Source organism: Toxotes jaculatrix, chromosome 6 (assembly GCF_017976425.1).
Source record: "Toxotes jaculatrix isolate fToxJac2 chromosome 6, fToxJac2.pri, whole genome shotgun sequence".
In the NCBI taxonomy this organism is placed as follows: domain Eukaryota; kingdom Metazoa; phylum Chordata; class Actinopteri; family Toxotidae; genus Toxotes; species Toxotes jaculatrix.
Window position 1 is genome coordinate 14027040 of NC_054399.1, and position 20363 is coordinate 14047402.

General features: G+C 39.5%; 1 protein-coding gene across 1 annotated transcript; it reads right to left on the reverse strand.

The window, feature by feature from the left end:
* Nucleotides 1-11141: 11141 nt before the first annotated feature.
* mfsd8l1 (major facilitator superfamily domain containing 8-like 1) lies at nt 11142-19712 on the reverse strand. Its single transcript, XM_041040562.1, has 11 exons — nt 19401-19712; nt 17792-17977; nt 17526-17588; nt 16961-17080; nt 16626-16705; nt 16176-16533; nt 15543-15616; nt 15114-15327; nt 14796-14918; nt 14408-14538; nt 11142-12812 (listed from the first exon to the last, which is right to left on the reverse strand). The coding sequence occupies exons 1-11, from the start codon at nt 19474-19476 to the stop codon at nt 12732-12734; spliced, it is 1506 nt and encodes a 501-aa protein (XP_040896496.1). The 5' UTR covers nt 19477-19712; the 3' UTR covers nt 11142-12731.
* Between the last annotated feature and the right edge of the window lie 651 nt (nt 19713-20363).

The following is a 20363-nucleotide window of genomic DNA, read 5'->3' on the forward strand; positions in this document are numbered from 1 at the left end:
ATTTTTTTTTACCTCAAAATGTCATAAAAAACATCCCAGTCCCATGAGTGACAGTCCGCACCGATGACCAGTACCTAAGGACCTATGCACTCAGACATCGTTATGCAACTGCCACACAGCAGCAGGCCCGTTTATGAGATGTGAGGGGTCCTAGGGTTTCCAGACAAACCATTCGCAACCAACTCCACGGCTTTGGCTTGAATGCCAGACGACCGTTGCGGGTGACTCCACTGACACCAAGACACTGCCATGAACGTTTGCAGTGAGCACAAGACCATGTGACCTGGACAATGCAGCAGTGGTCTACCGTCCTGTTCACTGATGAGTGTCGGGTCACCTTGCACAGAAATGGTGGTCATCAGCGTTGCTGGAGAAGGCGAGGTGAGCGATACGCCAAGGTCAACATGGTCCCCAGGGTTTTCTTTGGTGGAGGAGGTGCAACAGTCTGGGCAGGCATCACCAATCAGTGCAAAACAGATTTGGTGATTGTAAATGGCTCAGTCGCTGTATATTCTTACCTCAGAGACATCATAGAACCCATCATCATCCCCCAATTCCGCTAGCACACCCCCAACTTTCTGTTCATGGATGATAACGCTGCACCACATCGTGCCAGAATTGTCACAGCTCGATTTCAGGAAATCACCCCCATGTGACCTGGCAGAACTGCGTGTAGCACTTGTGGAAGAGTGGAACACATTGCCTCAGAACAACATCATGAGGCTAGTGAGGAGCATGAGACATTGCTGTCAAGCTGTCATTACAGTAAATGGTGGAAACACCTGCTACTGACATTGTCAATTTTTGTTATTTGGGGCTAACCTTGTTATTGTCTAAATTTTTGGGGTAATAAATATTAAACTAATGGAAATGGTGTTTCTTCTCATTCATTATTAGTAATATCAAAGGGAACTTTTACTTATTTCATTAAAATTCAGGCCAAATAGGAAAAGCACTCATGTAAATAACAATATTTTCAATTCAGTTCAATTCAATTTTATTTATATAGCGCCTTCCACAATCAAAATTGTCTCAAAGCGCTTTACAGAGACCCAGAGCCTGACCCCAGAGCAAGCACTTAAGGCAACAGTGGCAAGGAAAAACTCCCTTTTAACAGGAAGAAACCTTGAGCAGAACCTGGCTCAGATGGGGGACCCTCCTGCCGATGGCCAGGCTGGGTGAAAGGAGGAAAAGGAGGAAGATAGGACAGCTAGGAATGGAGGAGAGGGGGAGAAGGACATGCAGCATATACAAACAGGGCTGGAAATGGACAATGTTAGAGGGCCAGCATTTACATTACAGTTAGTGAACAGTTATTGGATAATGTGTGCTCAGCAGATTACAGTTATGATAGGAAACAGAGCACAGAGGCAAAAGCTGTCATGACTGGTAATTATTTACATTACAGTTTGAAAAGAATATTAATCCAATATCTATCTGTAGCAGAATGGAACATTAAACGTGTTAGAAATGGATCATTGTAGACAATAAACAGCAGCAGGTGGGCGGAGCCGTCCTGGCTCCACCCACATGTTCTGTGACCTGCTGCTGCATGGTCACAGAACATGCAGGTCCGGAGCCAGAGATACCTGCAGAAAGGAACAGAGAAAGAGAGACCACAGAGAAACAAACACAGGACTACGGGACAGAGAGGACACAGAGTTAATGACATGTAATAAAGGCTAATAAATTTGAGTATGTGGGTCTGAGGAGAGAAAGAGAAAGAAGAAGAAGTGCGCAGTAGATCATGGGATGTCCCCCAGCAGCCTAGGTCTATAGCAGCATAACTAGGGGATGATTCAGTTGCCTGAGTCATCCCTACTAAGGGCTATATCCTTAACTGTAACAGTGTCTATAGAGATAATTGTGACTAACTATAAGTTTAATAAATAACTAGGACTGTAACTACAACTAACTATAAGCTTTGTCAAACAAGAAGGTTTTAAGCTTAGTTTTAAAATTAGAGAGGGTGTCTGCTTCTGGAACCCAAACTGGCAGTTGGTTCCACAGGAGAGGGGCCTGATAGCTAAAGGCTCGGCCTCCCATTCTACTTTTAGAGATTTTGGGAACCATAAGCAAACCTGCATTCTGGGAACGAAGCAATCTGTTGGGATAATATGGTACTATCAGCTCTTTGAGATATGAAGGAGCCTGGCAGTTGAGGGCCTTATATGCAAGGAGAAGGATTTTAAAATCAATTCTGGATTTTACAGGAAGCCAATGAAGAGAAGTTAGTACAGGAGTAATATGATCTCTCTTGCTAATTCCAGTCAGTACTCTCGCTGCAGCATTTTGGATCAGCTGGAGGCTTTTTAGAGAGTTAACTGGACACCCTGATAATAGGGAATTACAGTAGTCCACCTAGAAGTAACAAAAGCATGGACTAATTTTTCAGCATCACTCTGCGACAGAATGTTCCTAATCTTACTGATATTGCGCAGGTGAAAGAAGGCGGTCCTAGAGACTTGTTTTATATGTGACTTAAAGAACAAATCCTGATCAAAAATAACTCCAAGGTTCCTCACAGTCGTACTGGAGGCTAAATTAATGCCATCCAGAGTAACTATATGATTAGATAAACTGTTTCTGAGGTGTTTGGGACCAAACAAAATAACCTCAGTTTTGTCTGAATTCAGAAGAAGAAAGTTACAATAAGTTCCTTAACTTGTTGTGAGTAGTGTACTTAAAACTGAAAATAGGTCTAGATTAGTGGAAACTTTTACAGAACTTTTAGTCCTAAGTATTTCATGAAGTAAGTCCTGACTGATTAAACAAATTTCCATTGTAATTTACTAATAACTAGATTCTCTATACATAGAATAGACTTGACAGGTGTCACTTTGATGTCATAAGCTTTTTACTTAACACTGTACTGTAACACCATGCCACGTGTATACAAAATTGTTTGCTGTCTAATGCAACTTAGCTCTTTTTAATATTGTAACCATTGTTAAGTCAGTTATACAAGGATTAGGTCCACTCAGAAAGAAAGCATTTTCTCCAAGTTGAGGTCTTAGGAAGAGGGTAAAATACCTTTGACAAAAGGGCACAGGATTTTGGATTAAAGAGGACAGGCAACAAAGATACATGACGCATGAATCGCAGATAAGGCACAAACACTGGAACAAGAGTTGGAAAAACAATGTGCATAAGAGCAGCAGTGTTGTGACAGTCTGGGAAGTAAACAGGAATGAACTCACAGATTACCAAACCAAAGCAGACTTCATGAGGAGAATGACTAAGTTGTCAAAGTCTCTCGTAATCCATCCTTGTTTGTTTGTGCCTAAAACCACTGCACTCAATTTCTGAGACAAAAACCTTATAAACCATGAAAACTAGAGAAAAAGATTTAGTTGGGAAGAAAGTGAAAGGGAGAGCACCGGACACTGTGGATGGATTATTAAATCCAGGAGGGTTAGGGGCATTTGTCCATGGTTCATGTTGTTGTGAAAGTTTTGGAGAGAGGTTATTGAGAGGCCACAGCAGGGTGGTGTTATGCTGTGTAATTGTGTGGCATTTGTCTTGGCACTGCTCTGGTGTGATTGCACTATCTCAGCACCACATGAGAGCAACACTCAGACTGCAGTTTTCTTTAATATGATGAGACATTAATTGGCTTGACAGTCTATTTTATGTGTAAGGCCGGTCAGAGTGATTGCTCTTTGACATGTCAGCTGTGTTACAGGATGTCCAGCAACCTCACACCTCACTGTAGCAGCGCAAAGACAGAGAGGTCACAGGTGAAAGCTGTGAGTAGTCAACTGAGAGAGAACAAGGGGAGGTGAGGGGTGAAAAGGAGCGAAGAAGTGGGAGTCCCATGGCTATGTCAGGAGTTCAGAGTTGGAGTTTGCCACCTGCTTGACTTGGCACGAAATCTTCCCGCCCCTACACACACTCTGTTCTGTCTCCCTCTACCTCCCCCTAATTGGATTTAATGAGCGATTTAACAACACAGCACTGGCCGATCAAATCAAACTGCTACTGTCTGCCGCACTTAATCCTGGGTCACTGCTTTGTAACGCTAGCATGTCCCAGAACCCTCCTTCCTGCATGGCTCCTCCGGCCTCCTCGCTGGCTCCTGCTTCACACAGTCTCTCCCTCCTTCCTCACCCTTCTGTCTCTTTCTCTTACCTTTCACCCTGTCTAATCCAGAACAAGCTGGGAAACCCCCTGTCCGAAAACTGCGCCAACAAAGTTAGCAATTTTCTCACAAGAGTAGTTGTATTTGGAGGAGGGTGTTCTTGACTGTTTGTTGTTGAGCTCAGGGTGTGATCACACCTACAGGTCAAAAGGAATGTGATCTCTGGCCCTGCAACTTCAGCTCAAGAAGTATGAGTCGTCTATGAGCTTTTCTGTTACTGAACTTTTTTACATTATGATCAGAACACATTGAGAAATAGTTCAGTGCAGGATTGAGGGTCTTCCTTTTGTTTATTGTTCTACAGTATACTATCTAGGGTAAGTGTAGGTAAGACACTACAGACTTGCATAACCACATAACTATAAAGGAACTATACTGGAATCACTGCAGATTTGATGTTGACTGTGATAGATTGCGCAACTTAAGCAACTTTCAAGAGTCTGCAAGTGATTTTAATGCCATGTGGTAATGAACGGAAACCAATGGCTGCCTAAAAGACAAAATACATGCCTAAAAAATGTGTAACACTACTGTATAGTTTGCAGAAATGTTAAATGTTGGGAACAGTTTGTTACAGCATGTACAATCTAAGCACTAGGTCCCCCATATATCCATCTTTTCTACTTTTCTTTGACTTTGTTCCAACTTTAATGACTGTCAGTAGATACAAGCCTCTGATACAGCACAACCACAACTTATATGTGTAGTCAAAGCTGCTATTTTCTTATTTCATTAAAATTTCTCACATTTATGACATTAAATCAAAATGGTCAGTTTACGAAACATGCTCAGAACTGTTTATGATAATTTTGTACTCACAGATTCAAAATGCAGGATTACTTTTTGAGTGGGATGATGAAAGATTTTGGTGTTAAAACGATGGAGCTCAGAAGCATCCATGCATTGCAATGAAGACGGTGGCAGCCTCCACAAAGCAGTGGTTCAGTTGAGAGAGATTTGTCACTGCAGGTTGGCAAAGCTGCTTCTCAACTTATAATACCAAAAGCAGCTTAATTATTAGGTCAAAGGAGAAAGGCCCACAAGCTCAGAGAGGGAGGGACCTGTTGGGGTCGTTACAGGGTTCAACATGTTATTATCTCTGCATTTGTTTGGGGGTCTTGTTGCGATTGCACAGGCGTATTATTTTCTTAAAGCACCCTAATCCATAACATCCCCATCCCTCCATGTAGACAGCTATGTTACCACAGTGGAATCCTATATACCTCTTGTTTTACACAATAAAACTTATTTAGTTTCGTAAAAACTAAATAAAGCATTTTCTGCCTATCCTTTTGGCACAAATGTTATTCATAGATTTATGTTTTATATAAATATATTTGCATATTTGAATGAAAATATTTCAATACATTTTAAAAAGTTTTAAAATCAACGCAAATGCAATGTGATTAAATCTAACACAGCTTCAAATTAAAATTCTGCACTCCCCTAATCCTGAGGGTGAAAATTTTCAAAGTATCATTTGGGTTTAATGGAAACACCTAAACTGTAATTCTCAAAATTGGGCCTGTAAAATTAAATAGGAATGGATTGACAAAGTAATGGTAGGTTCATTAGCCATTTGAGTGCTTAAATTCATTTAGATGTAATTTTATGGGGACATGCCGCCCCCAGAAATTTTCCATAAATAATTTGTCCTCCTCAACTAACTCTATGCAGTGTCAGTGACAATTTCACCCTGCTTTAAATGAATGAGATGTAACAACGGATAAAGAAGGAGGAAAAGACGCTGCAGTCTGTAGTCACAATCTTTCACAGGTCACAGCCATTCACACTTCTGACAAACACAGCTGCATCGAGGGCCAGTGGGTTAATCAGAGAGAAAATGTCACTTGGTCGTTCAGTCAACACTGGATGTGGCATATGGCATGCTTAACCACGCAGCTATGTTCAACACAGTATATGCATCATTTATTCGTTTAACCAGAGCGGCATGAGCAGTTCCCAGCCGTCTCCCCTAAACATAAAATGAAAGCCTCTTCCTTACCCTTACATTTGATTGAAGAATAAAAATAATTGCATTGCCTTTCAACTGTTTGTGCAAAAAAGTGTCACACTAGCCAGTATTCTATTTTTGGTATTTTAACATTCTAAGGTTGCATCTCAACACATAAGCTGAAATCCTGCCAGACAACCTGGTGGTTTGCTGCCAAATTGGTCCTACAACCAATATGTCAGAAGTGAAATATCAAGACTGGCATTACTGTTGACATATGATCTGTCTTGACCTTTCAAACGGGGTCACTGGCAGTGATGCATTTGTAGGTACAAAACTAGGTTTTCAGATGCATCTTCGCAAACAGTAATAATTTCAGGCTCAAATGTAAGGAATCCTCCATAGTCCATCAAACTGAAAAGCATATAATAAGAGCATAATCCCTGGCACAGATTAAATAAGAAGTATTAAATGGAGTTAAAGCTAATATAAAAAGTTGAAATGTTATCTGACAAGGAATTTTATTGTATTTAATTATTTAACTAAATATTTACAAATATGGCTGAATAAATGAAGTACTGCTGCACTGCGATGTTTAAAAGAATACACATCATCGGAGTTTCTTGTCCTGTTTAAAATCCAAGCAAAACCAAAACAAGCATAGGTCTCTTGTGCCTTGGAGACAAAACATGAATGAAATCTTAATTCATGAAGTAAAATGAACAGTGTACGCATTTCCATCTTTAAACTATGCTCCAGTTCATACTGTGCAGCAAATATCTTCACTGCCTTCTATGTGTAATGATAATCTTACTATTGTAGTTATAACTGAATCTTTAATGTCCTCTGTTGTAGCTAGCAGCTCTGAAGAAGCCCATCGAAGGGGCACTGAAAGTCATGCCAATTTATGCTGTACTACAGGAGAGTGTATTGTAACTGACACCCCGTTTTCACTGCACTAAAACAGAGGAAGATATTTATGTGCATATTTCCTGTGCAATCTTTGGTAGAAGCCTCAAGCAGCCTTAATCTCTCTGCCATCATTCTGTCTCTCTTTTTATTCTCTTTTCACTCCTCTCTCTCTTTTTCCTGAATCCCGTTCTCATCCACCCTCCCCAAGTTTGCCCAATTCCCCCTCGGTTCAGCGGCAGGGCACTGGGTCACGGCACAGGCTTGATTTTCACACTGTTCCCTCAACAGAACGCCACATCAAGTTAATCAGGGTTAACAACTGCGGCGGTGCCTTGCTGAGCTGGGCTCCCATCGGCTTAGCGTGGCCAGGCTCTGGTGATACAGATGGGCTAGTAATCTCCGTTCAGGGAGCGGAGGGGACGGTTGAGGATGGAGGTGTATTGTGGTTAACTGGGTGGGTGCAGGTGTGGGATAGCTGTGGTCAGAACACAATTAAAACAGTGACACCAGACTGAGGAAATTTTGTGGTGAAAAATGGTTAGATGGAAGTTTAAGATATGATGATATTTCATGGAGACAGGGCTGCAGAAGTTAAACTTGAATAGATGATAACCCTCATTTTTTAAAGAAATGCTATAAACTAGCTTTGTAAACTTGAATGGTAATGAAAGACCACCAGGCATAGTATAAAGCAATGATATACTTTTCGTGTTCTCACTGTTAGGTAGCTCCTTTCTCACCTTGTTTCTTCATTTGCAGGTCTTGCTGTTCTGCCAGAAAAACTACTTTTTGGCTCCATTCCCCAATGCTAACCTCAACAAATAAGTTTATTTATATGCCTCCAAAACATTTCTCTGAACAAAACATTTCTGACTCAATTTTTCATAGGAGGACACATAGAGATGAATCTGAGAAATGGAAGAAAAGTGCTGTAATAACAAGTAGAAATTAGTATTCTGTTCATAGACTTTGAAAACTAATTAAACCATCTGAAAAAGTGTAAAAAGTGACATAAGTATACTTAATCCCTCAAGTGCCGCTCTCATCTCATCAACCACACAGGTCGAGACTTGAAACAGAACTAGTACGATGTCAAAGGTCAAAAAGACCATCGGAATTACAAATCCAGAGTAAGTGTATGATGTCTTAAGATCAAAGAGAAGTGGAAGAACGTAGTTCCAGCACTGAAGAAGGCTGAACCGTGACCCAAAACAGAACTCTGTGCAATAGCAGCTGGCTAGCTTGCACAACACAGCCCAGGGTGCCCCGGCTATAGGCTACGTAGACTTAATTATTCATTCAGTCAGAAGAAGCATTACACAACCCTGCTTTACAGATAGGACCAATGAAGAAGAAGAAAAAAAAAATCCTCTGCATGTCACACAGCCCTAGGTGACAGAAATGGAGCTCAATTTTCTTGGTAGAAGTTCCATTTCTTGCAGTAACCAAACAAAACTAGATTCTTCAGATGACCTTTTAAAGTAACGAAACTAGGCTACACTCTAACTTTGGCATGAGAATGTCTTGTATTTTACCCTTTGTTATAGCAGACTTTCTGTCGCAGTGCATCCTTTTTTTCCCCCATTATACCACAACTCAGGCACTCTGCTTCTCCCATTTTTTTCCATAACCGCCTTGCTTTCAAGATGTTGCACCTCTTCGGAGTGACACATGTATTATTAACATGGGATTCAAGTGCGATCCATGCAGGGACACTCACAGACTTTCACAGGTTTCTGTCGGTGCCACCATTTTGATTTGACTGTGGCTAGAGCAGTCTTTGCACAAACATTAAGAATCCGTGACACCAGTGCACAACTGAATATTTCATATGCTTTGCAGTTCAAAAGCTCAGAAGTTCAAGCGTGAGAGCACTTTCCATTTATTACCCATCTCAACTCGCTTCATGAAAGTCTTATAATGACCAAGTCGAGGGCATTATTCCTGAACTGCTAAGTTGTCCCATCAACAGGGAAAGGGTCTTGTAAAGTGCACGTGAAAGGGCAAGAAAAAGAAGATATATACGTAGGAAAAGTGGTGGCTGATGCTGCGGTGTGGCTCTGTCCACATTCACAAGTGTAAAATATGTATGTTAGGCTAAGCTGCAATGTCCCACAAGCCTCAGTGTCGCAGTGAATCATCCAAATTCATCCCTACACTACACCAGCCCAGTTTGTGAGTTTCAATCTGTGATCAAGCCTGGGGAATGAGACTGAAGAAAAAACAAACAAAAAACAAAACATTTAAGTCCCACTGAACTCCACCTGCCCTTGTTTCCCCCTCTCGTCGAGGAAAAATACAGTTCACCAAAAGTTCACATGTCCATTATCATCATCGAATTTGGCTGTATATGCCTCGTAACCTATCCCTGTGATTGGAGAGGAAGGAGGAGGAGTAAGCGTACCGAATGTACCCCGACAACTACTGTTAATATGACACACGACGTGTTCTACACTTCTGACCCTGATATGTAGGGTCGCTGTTCGGTCAGGCTGCCGCTGCGGGCCAAATCTGTTTGGGGTTTGTGTGTGTGTGTGATGAGTGGATAGGTGGGGGGGGTGTCCAGTTGAGAAAAAAAAAAAAACAACAAAATATCTGTGTTACTGACCCTGTGTCGTAACATTTTTGAGCTTGCCCCGCCCAACATCAAAACGGGTTCAACCAAAGTTCACAGTGCTGGCCCCGCCCCTTCGCCACCACGTCACCAGGGAGACGTGTCATCATGAGCACGAAATACCTCGTTACGTTCTAGTTTCAGATTCTGTCCTCAAGGTTGCAGCGACCCCCAGTGGGGCAACGTCCACCTGTAGCTTCAGAAATGTGCTGCTTTCTGTGTCACTCCTAAAAATAAATGTTTTACTCTTCAGCAAAAAAAAAGCCTGTAGCCAGTTTATTTAACTGAATTTCTTGTCAGCTAACATTTATTTCCTCTATATGAATATTTATAAATTTAGTTATGTTTTCAACAGCTAAAATGTTGAAAATGATTTTTTCATATGAAATGCATATTTTTATTTATAAATATGATTGCAAAAGCACTTCTAAAATATTTGATTTTACATGGCACAAATGTGACTGTTTCTTAAGTGATTAAAGGATTTTGGAGTTTGTCATTAGAATTTCTAAAATTTTCATTAAATTTTTTGACTATTTTATTTATTTTCATTTTATTTACCATTTTATTTACATTATGTTTTTATATTGTATTTCAACAAAATGCATATTAAATTAGTTGAAAGAAAAACAAAACAAAAATAAGTGCCTGAACTGGTGAAATCTATTCTACCCAGTTGTACAATATATGTTTGGTATATCCTTCACACAAACATATTTTTAAAGTCAGAGTTTGATTACTTTGTAAGGCATGATCCTGTTATGCAAATTTTGATTCATTTTATTTCATACTTAAACTGAAAAGTATTTTTTAAATAATATTTGAATACAAAATCAAGCATTCCTGGGCTCAGAGCTATCCCTGACACAAAATAACATTTATGTTAATATTTCACAGTTTCTTGAAAATTGAATAAACAAATATTACAAATATTTTTAAATACTGAAATAATAAATGATCAAAACAACTAATTTCAGAAATGGTTGACTAGTTGAACTATACTGGCATATAATAAATAAAATAAATAAAAGATTTTTTTTAAGGCTAATTGCTTTATTGCTAATTGTTTTTTTTTTCTTATTAATTTTATTTTGTTACTTTTATTTATAACTATCAAAAAATACCAGTCATTCTAAATTGGATAAGTAAATAAGTATTTTGATTATTTTATAGTAATTAACACAAATATATTTAAATTATGTTTTTAACCATCTTATAAAACAATGCTTTACACATATTTCACCAAACTAAGTTGAAAAACTTTTCTGATAAACCAGTCAGAGGTCTGATTGTTCTGTGTGTTTTAGTTTGTGGGTCTCCAAGGATAAAACATGTAACCTACCCCCCCTCCTAAAAAACCATGCAAATAAAAAAATATCTCATCTCATGTGAATTCTATTATTATTATTATTATTATTATTGATATTATTTTTGCTCTGCTGTCATCTCTCATGATTACTGCGCACACACACCATAGAATAACAAAACACAAGCCAGGGAAGAATGGTGAAAGTTTATCTTATAGAGATAAGGAATACAAAAAAAAGTTAACATACATGTTAGGTACCAACAAAAGATCTCATAAATAAATACACAATAAATAAAGAAATAAATACTCTGAGCTCATAACATGTTTTTGGTGTCTGTGAATATAAAATCTAAACAAATTACAAAGACAGAGAATTATCCTTTGACAGATGTGTGTTTTCTGTACTATCACCTTGCAAATTTTTGTGTAACAAAGTTCCAAATGAAGATGTTTTTCCCTAAATGTGTTTTTTTGTAATAGTGCACTTATTGAACTTTCAGGCTGATGTGGATCACACGTTAACACATTAGACTCTTCAGGGGAACATGCATTTTGGAACAAAGGCTAAGAGCACCCACCAGTGTTGAAAATAAGTACTGCATCACCGTCAAACTATCACAAATTTGAATTGCTGGTCTCTTTTTATAGTGGGAAACTTATTGAATCATTTAACGGTCTTTACACCAGTAAGTTTTTAAAAAAAAAGGCAGATTCCAACATTCGTAGAATGAATTTACTGATCAATGATACTGAGTCAAAGTGTAATATCTCCTAATGTGAATTTTCACACCAAAGACTACAAGTTGCCCTGAGATATCTATTACTGCCAGGTTGTAAATACATTTGAAACAGCATTTTTATCACCGTGTCAAAACGAACAGTTAAAACCCACATTAATTCAACTCTTCTGTGTTAATGTTAGTTCTTTTACAAAGTTTAACCCAACACAGGCTTAGGCTTATGTAGAGGCAACTCTGAAAAATTAAAATGAGTGAATACAACTTGCAAAGAAAATCAAACATAGTGTTTTTGTAAATATTTAGATGTGTTCAAGGAGAAACCTTGTATTCAACCTCAGTATTTCAGACGCAGCTGAAATGGATGTGAATAAAGAAGAGGACTGAAATGATATTTCATCAAGGTTGAAATCCTTCTGATGTAAAAGTCTGGTCAAACCTTTGAGTATTTCAGTTAGAGGACAATAAATCCTGGCTTTCTACCTGCCAGAGAAACTCTTCACAGATAAAAACATTGCCATAGGTAATGTCACGGGTTGTGTTCAGGGAGGTGATAAATGTTACGAATGCTTGTTTTTGCAGAAGATGAGGTAAGAAGTGTGAAGACTAAACAGCTCAAAGATTCTCCTGCAGCACAAGGTCAGAGGTCAGCTAAATCCATGACCATTTGGCATGTTAATTAATTTAACAGTAATTTAACAGTTAAGCAGAATGTGTGATACACCTATTAGTACCGCAGAGCACAAAAGGACGAAAACCATTTTCAGCCGAAGCTTGCATGTGTGGTGCCATCAGGATTCTATATTTCCATGGGAAATATACATATACACCAAAACAGTACTTTCATCTGCCCTTGCACACAAAAACAGACAAGTCCCCTTTAGGGAAGCACTCCGGAAGAGGGGAGGTGTGCGCTGTTAGGTTACTTTACTAGCCCACATTCCAAAAGCTAACAAACTAGCTAAAAACAATAATTGTATTGTATAAATCTGGTACAAGTCTATAGGAACTTGAAGCATTATATTTGCAAATAGCTACCTTTCATTTCCATTTTTCCTGTTGGATCAGCCACAGCTGTCTGGGCTGTCTGCTTCCTCCTCAGCAACAGGCTCAACCAGACGGTCATATGAGAAAGCCAGCATCATCTGCATTAAAAATATTGGATCAGTATTAATACAAAATGTGATAAGCTGTTCAGTAAGAAAGCTCTGAGAGGCAAGGGAAATGAATGCTTAATTCTCTTCGATAAATTCTTCTGTTGTCTACATTCTGTTTTTTTCTCTGACATTTCTGCTAATCCAATCAAAGGCTTCTTTTCCTCTTGGATGTCAAGGTTTTGCAATTTTTGCATGATTATTTGTCTGACATAATCATCCTCTTTATCTCTTAAATACACTGCAACACAAAGTTACAATGTATTTAAGAGAAAGAGCCGAACAAAAAATAAGAAAAGTTAACCAAAAAAAAAAAATAAAAATCAGTTGCTAAGTAAATCCTGAAAACTGATTTGGAGCATGATAATCCTTCCCAAAGTTGAAATATTTCTGAACTTGAAATGTTTGCTGCTGTGAGCACTGAAATCCTGCTTCAGACCTGTCAGCGGCATACAGCAACATGTCCTTTCCAATGAAAATAATGAAAGAAAGAAAAGACAGGGCTGTGAAGGGGGTTCCTTGTGGACCCAATTTGGAAGAAAATACTGAAAGGTGGACTTCCTCTTACTTGTTTTTAAGTGCACAGTCTGAGCCCTTCCCTCACAGGCACACAACCAGGTTTTGTTTTCTTATTTGTCAGTGATAGTGGAAACATTTGTTTGTTGGGCTGTGGTTTCCCCACGCTTCATTACAAGCTTTACAAGCATTTTGTTATGCTTGTTTGTTCCCTAATCTGAAAGGAGCTGCTGGCTATAAGATGTCAACATGCATCTCCTATTCCTAATTTTAAACCCTTTTCTGTGGTTTGTTTGTTTCTTATTTGTTCCAATTAGAGTCTCATTGTAAGTTTTTGCTTGGAAAAGGAACAAGATAAACATTTACACAAATTATGGGGTCTGATTTTAAACATTGCTAGCGCTGTGTCTTGTGCAAATGGGCAATGAGGGCAAATCAAAGAGTAGTTACTATTTTTATTCATGAGTATGTGGCAAAAGGGTTGGGTGAAAAGAGGGCGTGGTGATTAATTATTATGTTCTCAGCCAGTCACATTACTCAGACCTAATAAATGATAATGAATAATCTACTAAAGAGTGGAATTTAGTGAATTTAGTGAATGTTGAATGCACATTAGTGGTAATAGTGAGAGTTGTGAGAGAACTATAGGAGTAACTGTGTAGTACAAAGAAATTTGTAAAATTAAAGTAACAACAACAAAAAAAAAAACATCTCAATTTTCAGCGTTTTCCCATTTTTCATTTAAGTGGTTGACGTGGTTGGGGATAGCTTGAAAATTTACAGTATTGGTGCCATTAAACATCCTGAGTTTCTGTTCCTTTTCCCCCCCCAATATCTGCACAACATTGGTGCACAATAATATGTCACAACTGCAAAAACAGTGGAGAAAATAGTCATTTAAGTCTTCACATGGTTATATAAATTATAAATACTCCAAACTGTAACAGCCACGATTCCATCTCAATCCTTCGTCCAACCCTTTCATGTAACCGCAGACATGCCGACTGGGGACATAGACACATTCTCTGTCTTATTTGATTTCTCTCTCAATCTCATTTTCCTTTGCTTACCGTTAGCAGTGCCAGCAGTGCCATCATCACCCCCATCATGATATAAATGTTGTCCGTAAGACCACCAGCCCACAGAGGGCCCAGGATGGTAGCTAGACCTCCCACTGAGCGACGCACTCCCTGACTGAAACCTGCAATACCAAGACAAGACACAAAGACACAAGAGCTCAACCAAAGGCTGCATATACAGTAAAAGCACACACACAAAAAACAAAAGGTACAGGACTTTTTACAATTACAAAAATCTGCATTTTGGTGACACTATATTTAAACATGATGATTTTCCATAAAACACCTTGAATGAGCTATAAAAATACCACGCAGTTGCTCATGCGTTCAAAAAAAGAGCAATACTTGATTGTGTCCACTAGATGGTGCAATTTCCCACCTTGTGTTCTCTCAGCAGTGACTTTGGAAAAGAGGGAAACCTGGGCCACAGCTACAAATGGCAAACCCAAAACCTGCAGAAACACCCCAATGATGAACTCAGTCAGCTGCCACGGAAAGCCACCTACAGAAAACACAAAGTGCAATGGAAGAGAAAATACCAAAACAGTTAATATGTATGACACACGTTCTACTGAGGTGTTTTGTATCACCAAGATTCCTATTTCCATTAGCCTGCTTGTCAAATTCTTTGGATCTACTGTATAAATTGTGACGTGCAATACCAATAGCAAGAACTTAATTTGCAGTGCTGTCTGACCTAGTGGGTTAGCCAGGAAGATGAGGCACCAGACACCAGAGATATTGCAGATGGTCAAACCAATGGCCAGGACCACCCGCTCAGCAACACGCTGGCTCAGCCAGCGCACAAAGAGGAAGCCAGCAACCACCTCAACACCACAGAGACAGTACATCACACTGTTCTCCAGCTCCCCGTAGCCGAAATACTTCTGAGTCAATGGAGTCACCATGGTCTGAGGAGAGAAAAATATTTTATTCTTAGTTAGAAGTGTAATTTCGTTCCCAGTGTGGGTTTGTTTGTTTCAAAAGTTTCCAGGAGTCAGTTGAAAGTCTTAAAAAACTGGAACAGAAAAAAAGGGCACTAGATTAAAAAAGTGAAACCTGACTAAGAAAATATAAAGGGGACATAAAAGATATTTATGTGTGTGCCTGTGTGCCTTTACTGCACCTCCAGTGCTGTCTGATTGAAGAGGGTGATGAACTGAGCAGCCAGCAGCACAACCACCTCTTCTCTCAGGAACTCTACAGAGACAAAGAGAAAATCAGAGAGATGGACAAAGGAGAAGACAGACGAAAGAGTTGGAGACCAACCGCAAGGTCAAAACAGAGTGAAAGAGAATAGGGAGCCAAGAGAGACAGACAGGTTTACTTTTGTACTGGTATTTCCAACATTTTCTTTTTAACAACCATGCCTCTTGGTTTTATATCGCTGAATGTGCTTTTTTAAAACCGATTTTCACCTTTTTATAACTCAATTAAAGCCAGTTTTCTAATCCTACTAGTAGACTTTTACTGTACAAAATAAATAAAAGTCATGAATTGGTTGGAAACCATAAAAGGGAAACAGATGCAAAAACCTAAAACAGCCTATACAGCATGTATGAAAATGGTTAAATTGCCAGCAAAAGTTAAACTATATATGGAAGGAGATAAAGCTTGCTAACAACTGGTTTTGTCCTGGAAGAAGAAAAAAAAATTTTATCTAATTAAAGTTCTGTAAAGAGACAGGGCATCCAACAAAAACCAAACCAAAGCCAAACTAAAATAGATACACAAACAGATAATGTCAAATGACACCTACCTCGGGATATGCTGAAATTCTTAAAGGGGCTGGAGGACTCATGGGTCTCTGATGGCAGTGGAGATGGAGGTGGGGAGATATGATTCAGTGTGGCATTGGAGGCAGCAGAGATGCTGTTTCTCAGAGGGTTGGGTGTCACCACTGAGCCGTAGGATCCCACCAGCTCCTGGGACCTCATTAGCGGCTTTCCCTCCTCATTGTCCTCTTCCTCATCTTCCATTGGCCCTTGCTCATTCTCCTCTTCCCCACTCTTCCTTGTTAAACTCTCCTGTGCCTTCCTTTTCTCCAGAGGTGGTAGGTCCCAGTACATGAAGATCACTGCCAGCTGAAGGAGAATCCACAGCAGGCACATGAACAACTGCAGGGGATGGAAAAGGGAGTGTTTTAGATTTTCTTTGATGGTGCAAAGAATGTATCACAAAGGTAAAACTACCATATTTTGGTCTTTACCCCAGGTGCAGTATATTTATTGACCACAAAAGGACCCAGGTGGAAATCACACAGCCTCAGGAAGATATTAAATGCTGGACCTGTGTTAAACACAGAGTTAAAACGTGTGTTCATTATACATCAACCCTTGGTAAATCATTCTATATAATCTAGATGAGGTGAGGAGCAGAAAAAACTCTAGAGCAACTACAATTATACAGGCTATTTCATCAGGAAGCTACATGGCTCGTTATCTCTGCCCACTCAACTCATCTAGAAAGGCCCAGGATTCTTGTGATATTTTCTGTGTAATACAGGCCTTGATAATTGCAAACAGAGAGCAGGGGAGCACTGACCAATCAGGAGGCCAGCTTGTCGACACGCCATAACAGCAGCAAATACTGTGGCGCGGTCCTCTGGAGCAGTGCTTCTGGTCAGGAAACCAAAAATAGATGAGCCTGCACCTGTGCCAATGCCTGAAGAAAATACATATAACAGCACTGAAACACTGAGATTGAAACCTGGAGCTCTGCGTCCTGGTCAGAAAAGATATGCATCATCATTACATCATGTGTACTATCATATTTTATCATTTTCTTAGAATACATAAGACCACAGTTAAAGTGATTTACCAACGTATCAAAGTTGAGTTTCAACACATCATTAATAAGCTGGAATTCAATCCGTCATGTTTGGTAGTTCAATATTCATCATTTTTTTGGTTTAAAAAGCAGCTGCAATTACACAATACTGAGCTGAAGCCACCAAAACAATTCAAATTCATAGCTGTGTCTTTTCAGACAAGAGTCCTTGATGATCTTGCCAAGCTATGCTGTTGACAGGTGTTTAACAGATGTACTCTACAGACACCCCATCTGCAAAATGGATTACCAGTTCCAGTGTTACTTTGTACACACTCACCTGCTACCAATCTGCTTGACAGTAAGAGCCACTTGGAGTAGCCCATGAAGTACATGAAATTACCTGGAGAGTAAGAAGGAGCAGAAAAATAAGGGTAATGGTTAACAGTCAAATAGGTGCTTCAGATGGAGCTTGTGTTTTTGACATGGGAAGTCAAGTACATACTTTGCTTTACAATCAAAACACTCCAACATTACCATGTTAATCTAGCTATACCTACAACTGTAAATAAAGAAAATTTGAGTGGAGGAGAAGAACTGACTCACCAGCTACCTCAAAAAGGTTGGCAAACAAGATGATCTTCTTGGTGGTTCGTGTTCTGTCAGACCAGTGGCCAAACAGCGGTCCTGACAGGAGGCCACTCAAGCTGAATGCTGACAGAGCCAAACCCAGGAAGTAAGGGGCTGCATCTAAAGTCTGCAAGTACCTCCATATTGTGGGCAGTATCACAGCTGGGGAGACAGAGGCAAGGGCAATTAGTTTTCTAGTTTATTCTTAAAGTACAGTTTCTTCTCAAATTCTGCTTGAAAAACAGCTAAATGTCTGAGTCAAACACAATTCAAGACACAGAGATCAGTCATCTGATCTTTGTGGATCCAGGCAGCCCCTTTGGAAATACATAAGCCATGCTATAGCTCTGTTGGACTGCCTGTACGTAAGCACAGTCACCTAGGATCCATTACCATGGCATCGCACCTTATTGCAACCACTGTGACTCCCCTGAGCAAATCAGTGACAGACTGAATTAAGCTGTGCAATATCATTAAGAAATAAATGACTACAACTTCACATATTTTCTTTGATAACCATACCTGTATGTTAACTGAGTATACTGGCATTTGCCTACTATTAAAGCTTCCTATCTGCGTCTAACTATGATTTGCATGCTCTTTCTCCCAGTTAATGCGAATCTTGTCATCACATAGACAAAGGATAGTGCTGATACAATTCAATCCAAATTCAATTTCAGGGTCAGAAGACACACAATAAAGCATGCCCTCAGAAAATTCCACAGAGGAAATAATTGCTCAGATTTGTTACTTAGGGGAGGGCCATAGTTGCATCTCCTATCTATGGAGGGCCATAGATAGGAGACATCAGTATGTGGGAGTAATAAAACTAGTTGTGATGCTAATGGACTCTTGCTTGCTTCTTTTAGAACCTTACAGCTACGCTGAGTGTAAGACAGATGCTGACATAACTCTTCAGAAGATTTTAGGGTGGATTTTAGAGTGGTTAGTGATGCTGATCTGTGGGAGAGCATTGTATTTTTAGGCGTTTCCATTCCGTGCATATCTGCAAGTTACTGTGAAACACCTTTCAAAGTAAAGCCACCAAATCTTCAATGGAATCAAGTCAAACACACAATAAACAACAAAAAATGAAAATTTCAGAAAATTACATACGTTTTTTTGTTGTTTGGGTGTGTGTGGGGGGGTAAATAACATTCTAACCTCAAGACCATGATGTACAGTTAAAAGTAACTAACAACACAATGGAACAGGTAAATTAATTTATATAGGGTACGGGTGGCTTGGTTGAAGTTTGACTCATTTCCGTCCTTAGTAGATCTATATAGCATCATGGCCCAGGCTCTTATGTCTGTTGAAAATATATCTTCAAAGGTACAAATACCAGATTGTCAAACAACTTTTGGTACAGTATGCCCCATAGTCCCAAAGTGTGACAGTGAATAATAAAGTTTACTCAACATGGTATTAACTGCTGCCCTATAGTACTAATACTCAAAAATATATCTTTATCTACAATAATAACTTGACCTATGTAAGGAATATGCCTACCTTGTAATCACATGAATTTAAACATTTTACTTTCATGAGAAAGCCTCTATAACAGCCCCAAAACAGTTCTTACCATATTCCACACCGCTTAGAAGGAAAATAAGCCCAATGGTGAAGAACGTCAGCTTCTTTTTCCGTCGATTATCCATCGTATTCGGTTGCTATAATCTTTTTATACTTCGACTGACCACGTTCATTCTTCAAGATACATGCTCGTCTCTCTACAAAACACCACATCAGACATAATCCCGAGTACGGTGCTTCCAATTAGAGCTGACAGCGAGGACATACTACCAATCCCGTCAGCACCCAGTTGGAAAAAAATGCATGCAACAGGAATGCATATTGTTCTACTTATCCTAACAATGACAATGCATGGCGCAAGTTTCGGTCCGTCAGGCGTAGCACAGTCCTTGTGCAGCTTATTCTTTAAACAACTGCCCCGACCTGCAAACACGCTCCTGCGCAGTTAAATCCAACCTACATCACTTCCGGTCGACTCAACATATACACCTTGGCCCACTCCCAAGCACCGAACCTAATTCCTCAATCTTCCACGAATTTAAATCACATTTGTCAAATTAACGTATGCGTTCAGAGGCGCTGTCATTCAGTAATAATGTAATTTAGGTCGACTGTGCGTTGCCATTTTTGAACTGATTTGATTTTCACAGCAACACAGAAAATGAGACAAGGCATGTTCTAAGATCTAGTTGTAAAGTGCCTAAGGAAATCAACAAAGAGATTTACATTACAGCAATCTTATAAACTGCACAAGGTCGTACACTGCAAAACCTCAACATATATAAGCTCCAGAAAGTACACCTGAAAATCCTGTGGTAACGTAATATGCCATATGAGATTAAACAAACTTGCTTCGTTGTGGTGCAGCTTATTTGCAGACTGTGTTATTCTACATGACCATGACCATTTACCTGGTCGACATGTGAGCAAAGAGCTCACAGTGTTTGCGGTTCATGATGTATCAGGTGTCTGCTGCCAATCTCCCTTTCTACCACATCCCAAAGGTGATCTT

Bases quoted from the DNA above. Each gene is read 5' to 3' on its own strand.
- mfsd8l1 (XM_041040562.1), bottom strand. From the start codon at position 19,476: ATGGATAATCGACGGAAAAAGAAGCTGACGTTCTTCACCATTGGGCTT. The intron at 16,706-16,960 runs GTCAGTGCTCCC...TGTTTAACACAG, and splicing joins ACAAGCTGGCCTCCTGATTG to GTCCAGCATTTAATATCTTC. The intron at 15,617-16,175 runs GTAGGTGTCATT...TTGTCTCTGTAG, and splicing joins GAATTTCAGCATATCCCGAG to AGTTCCTGAGAGAAGAGGTG.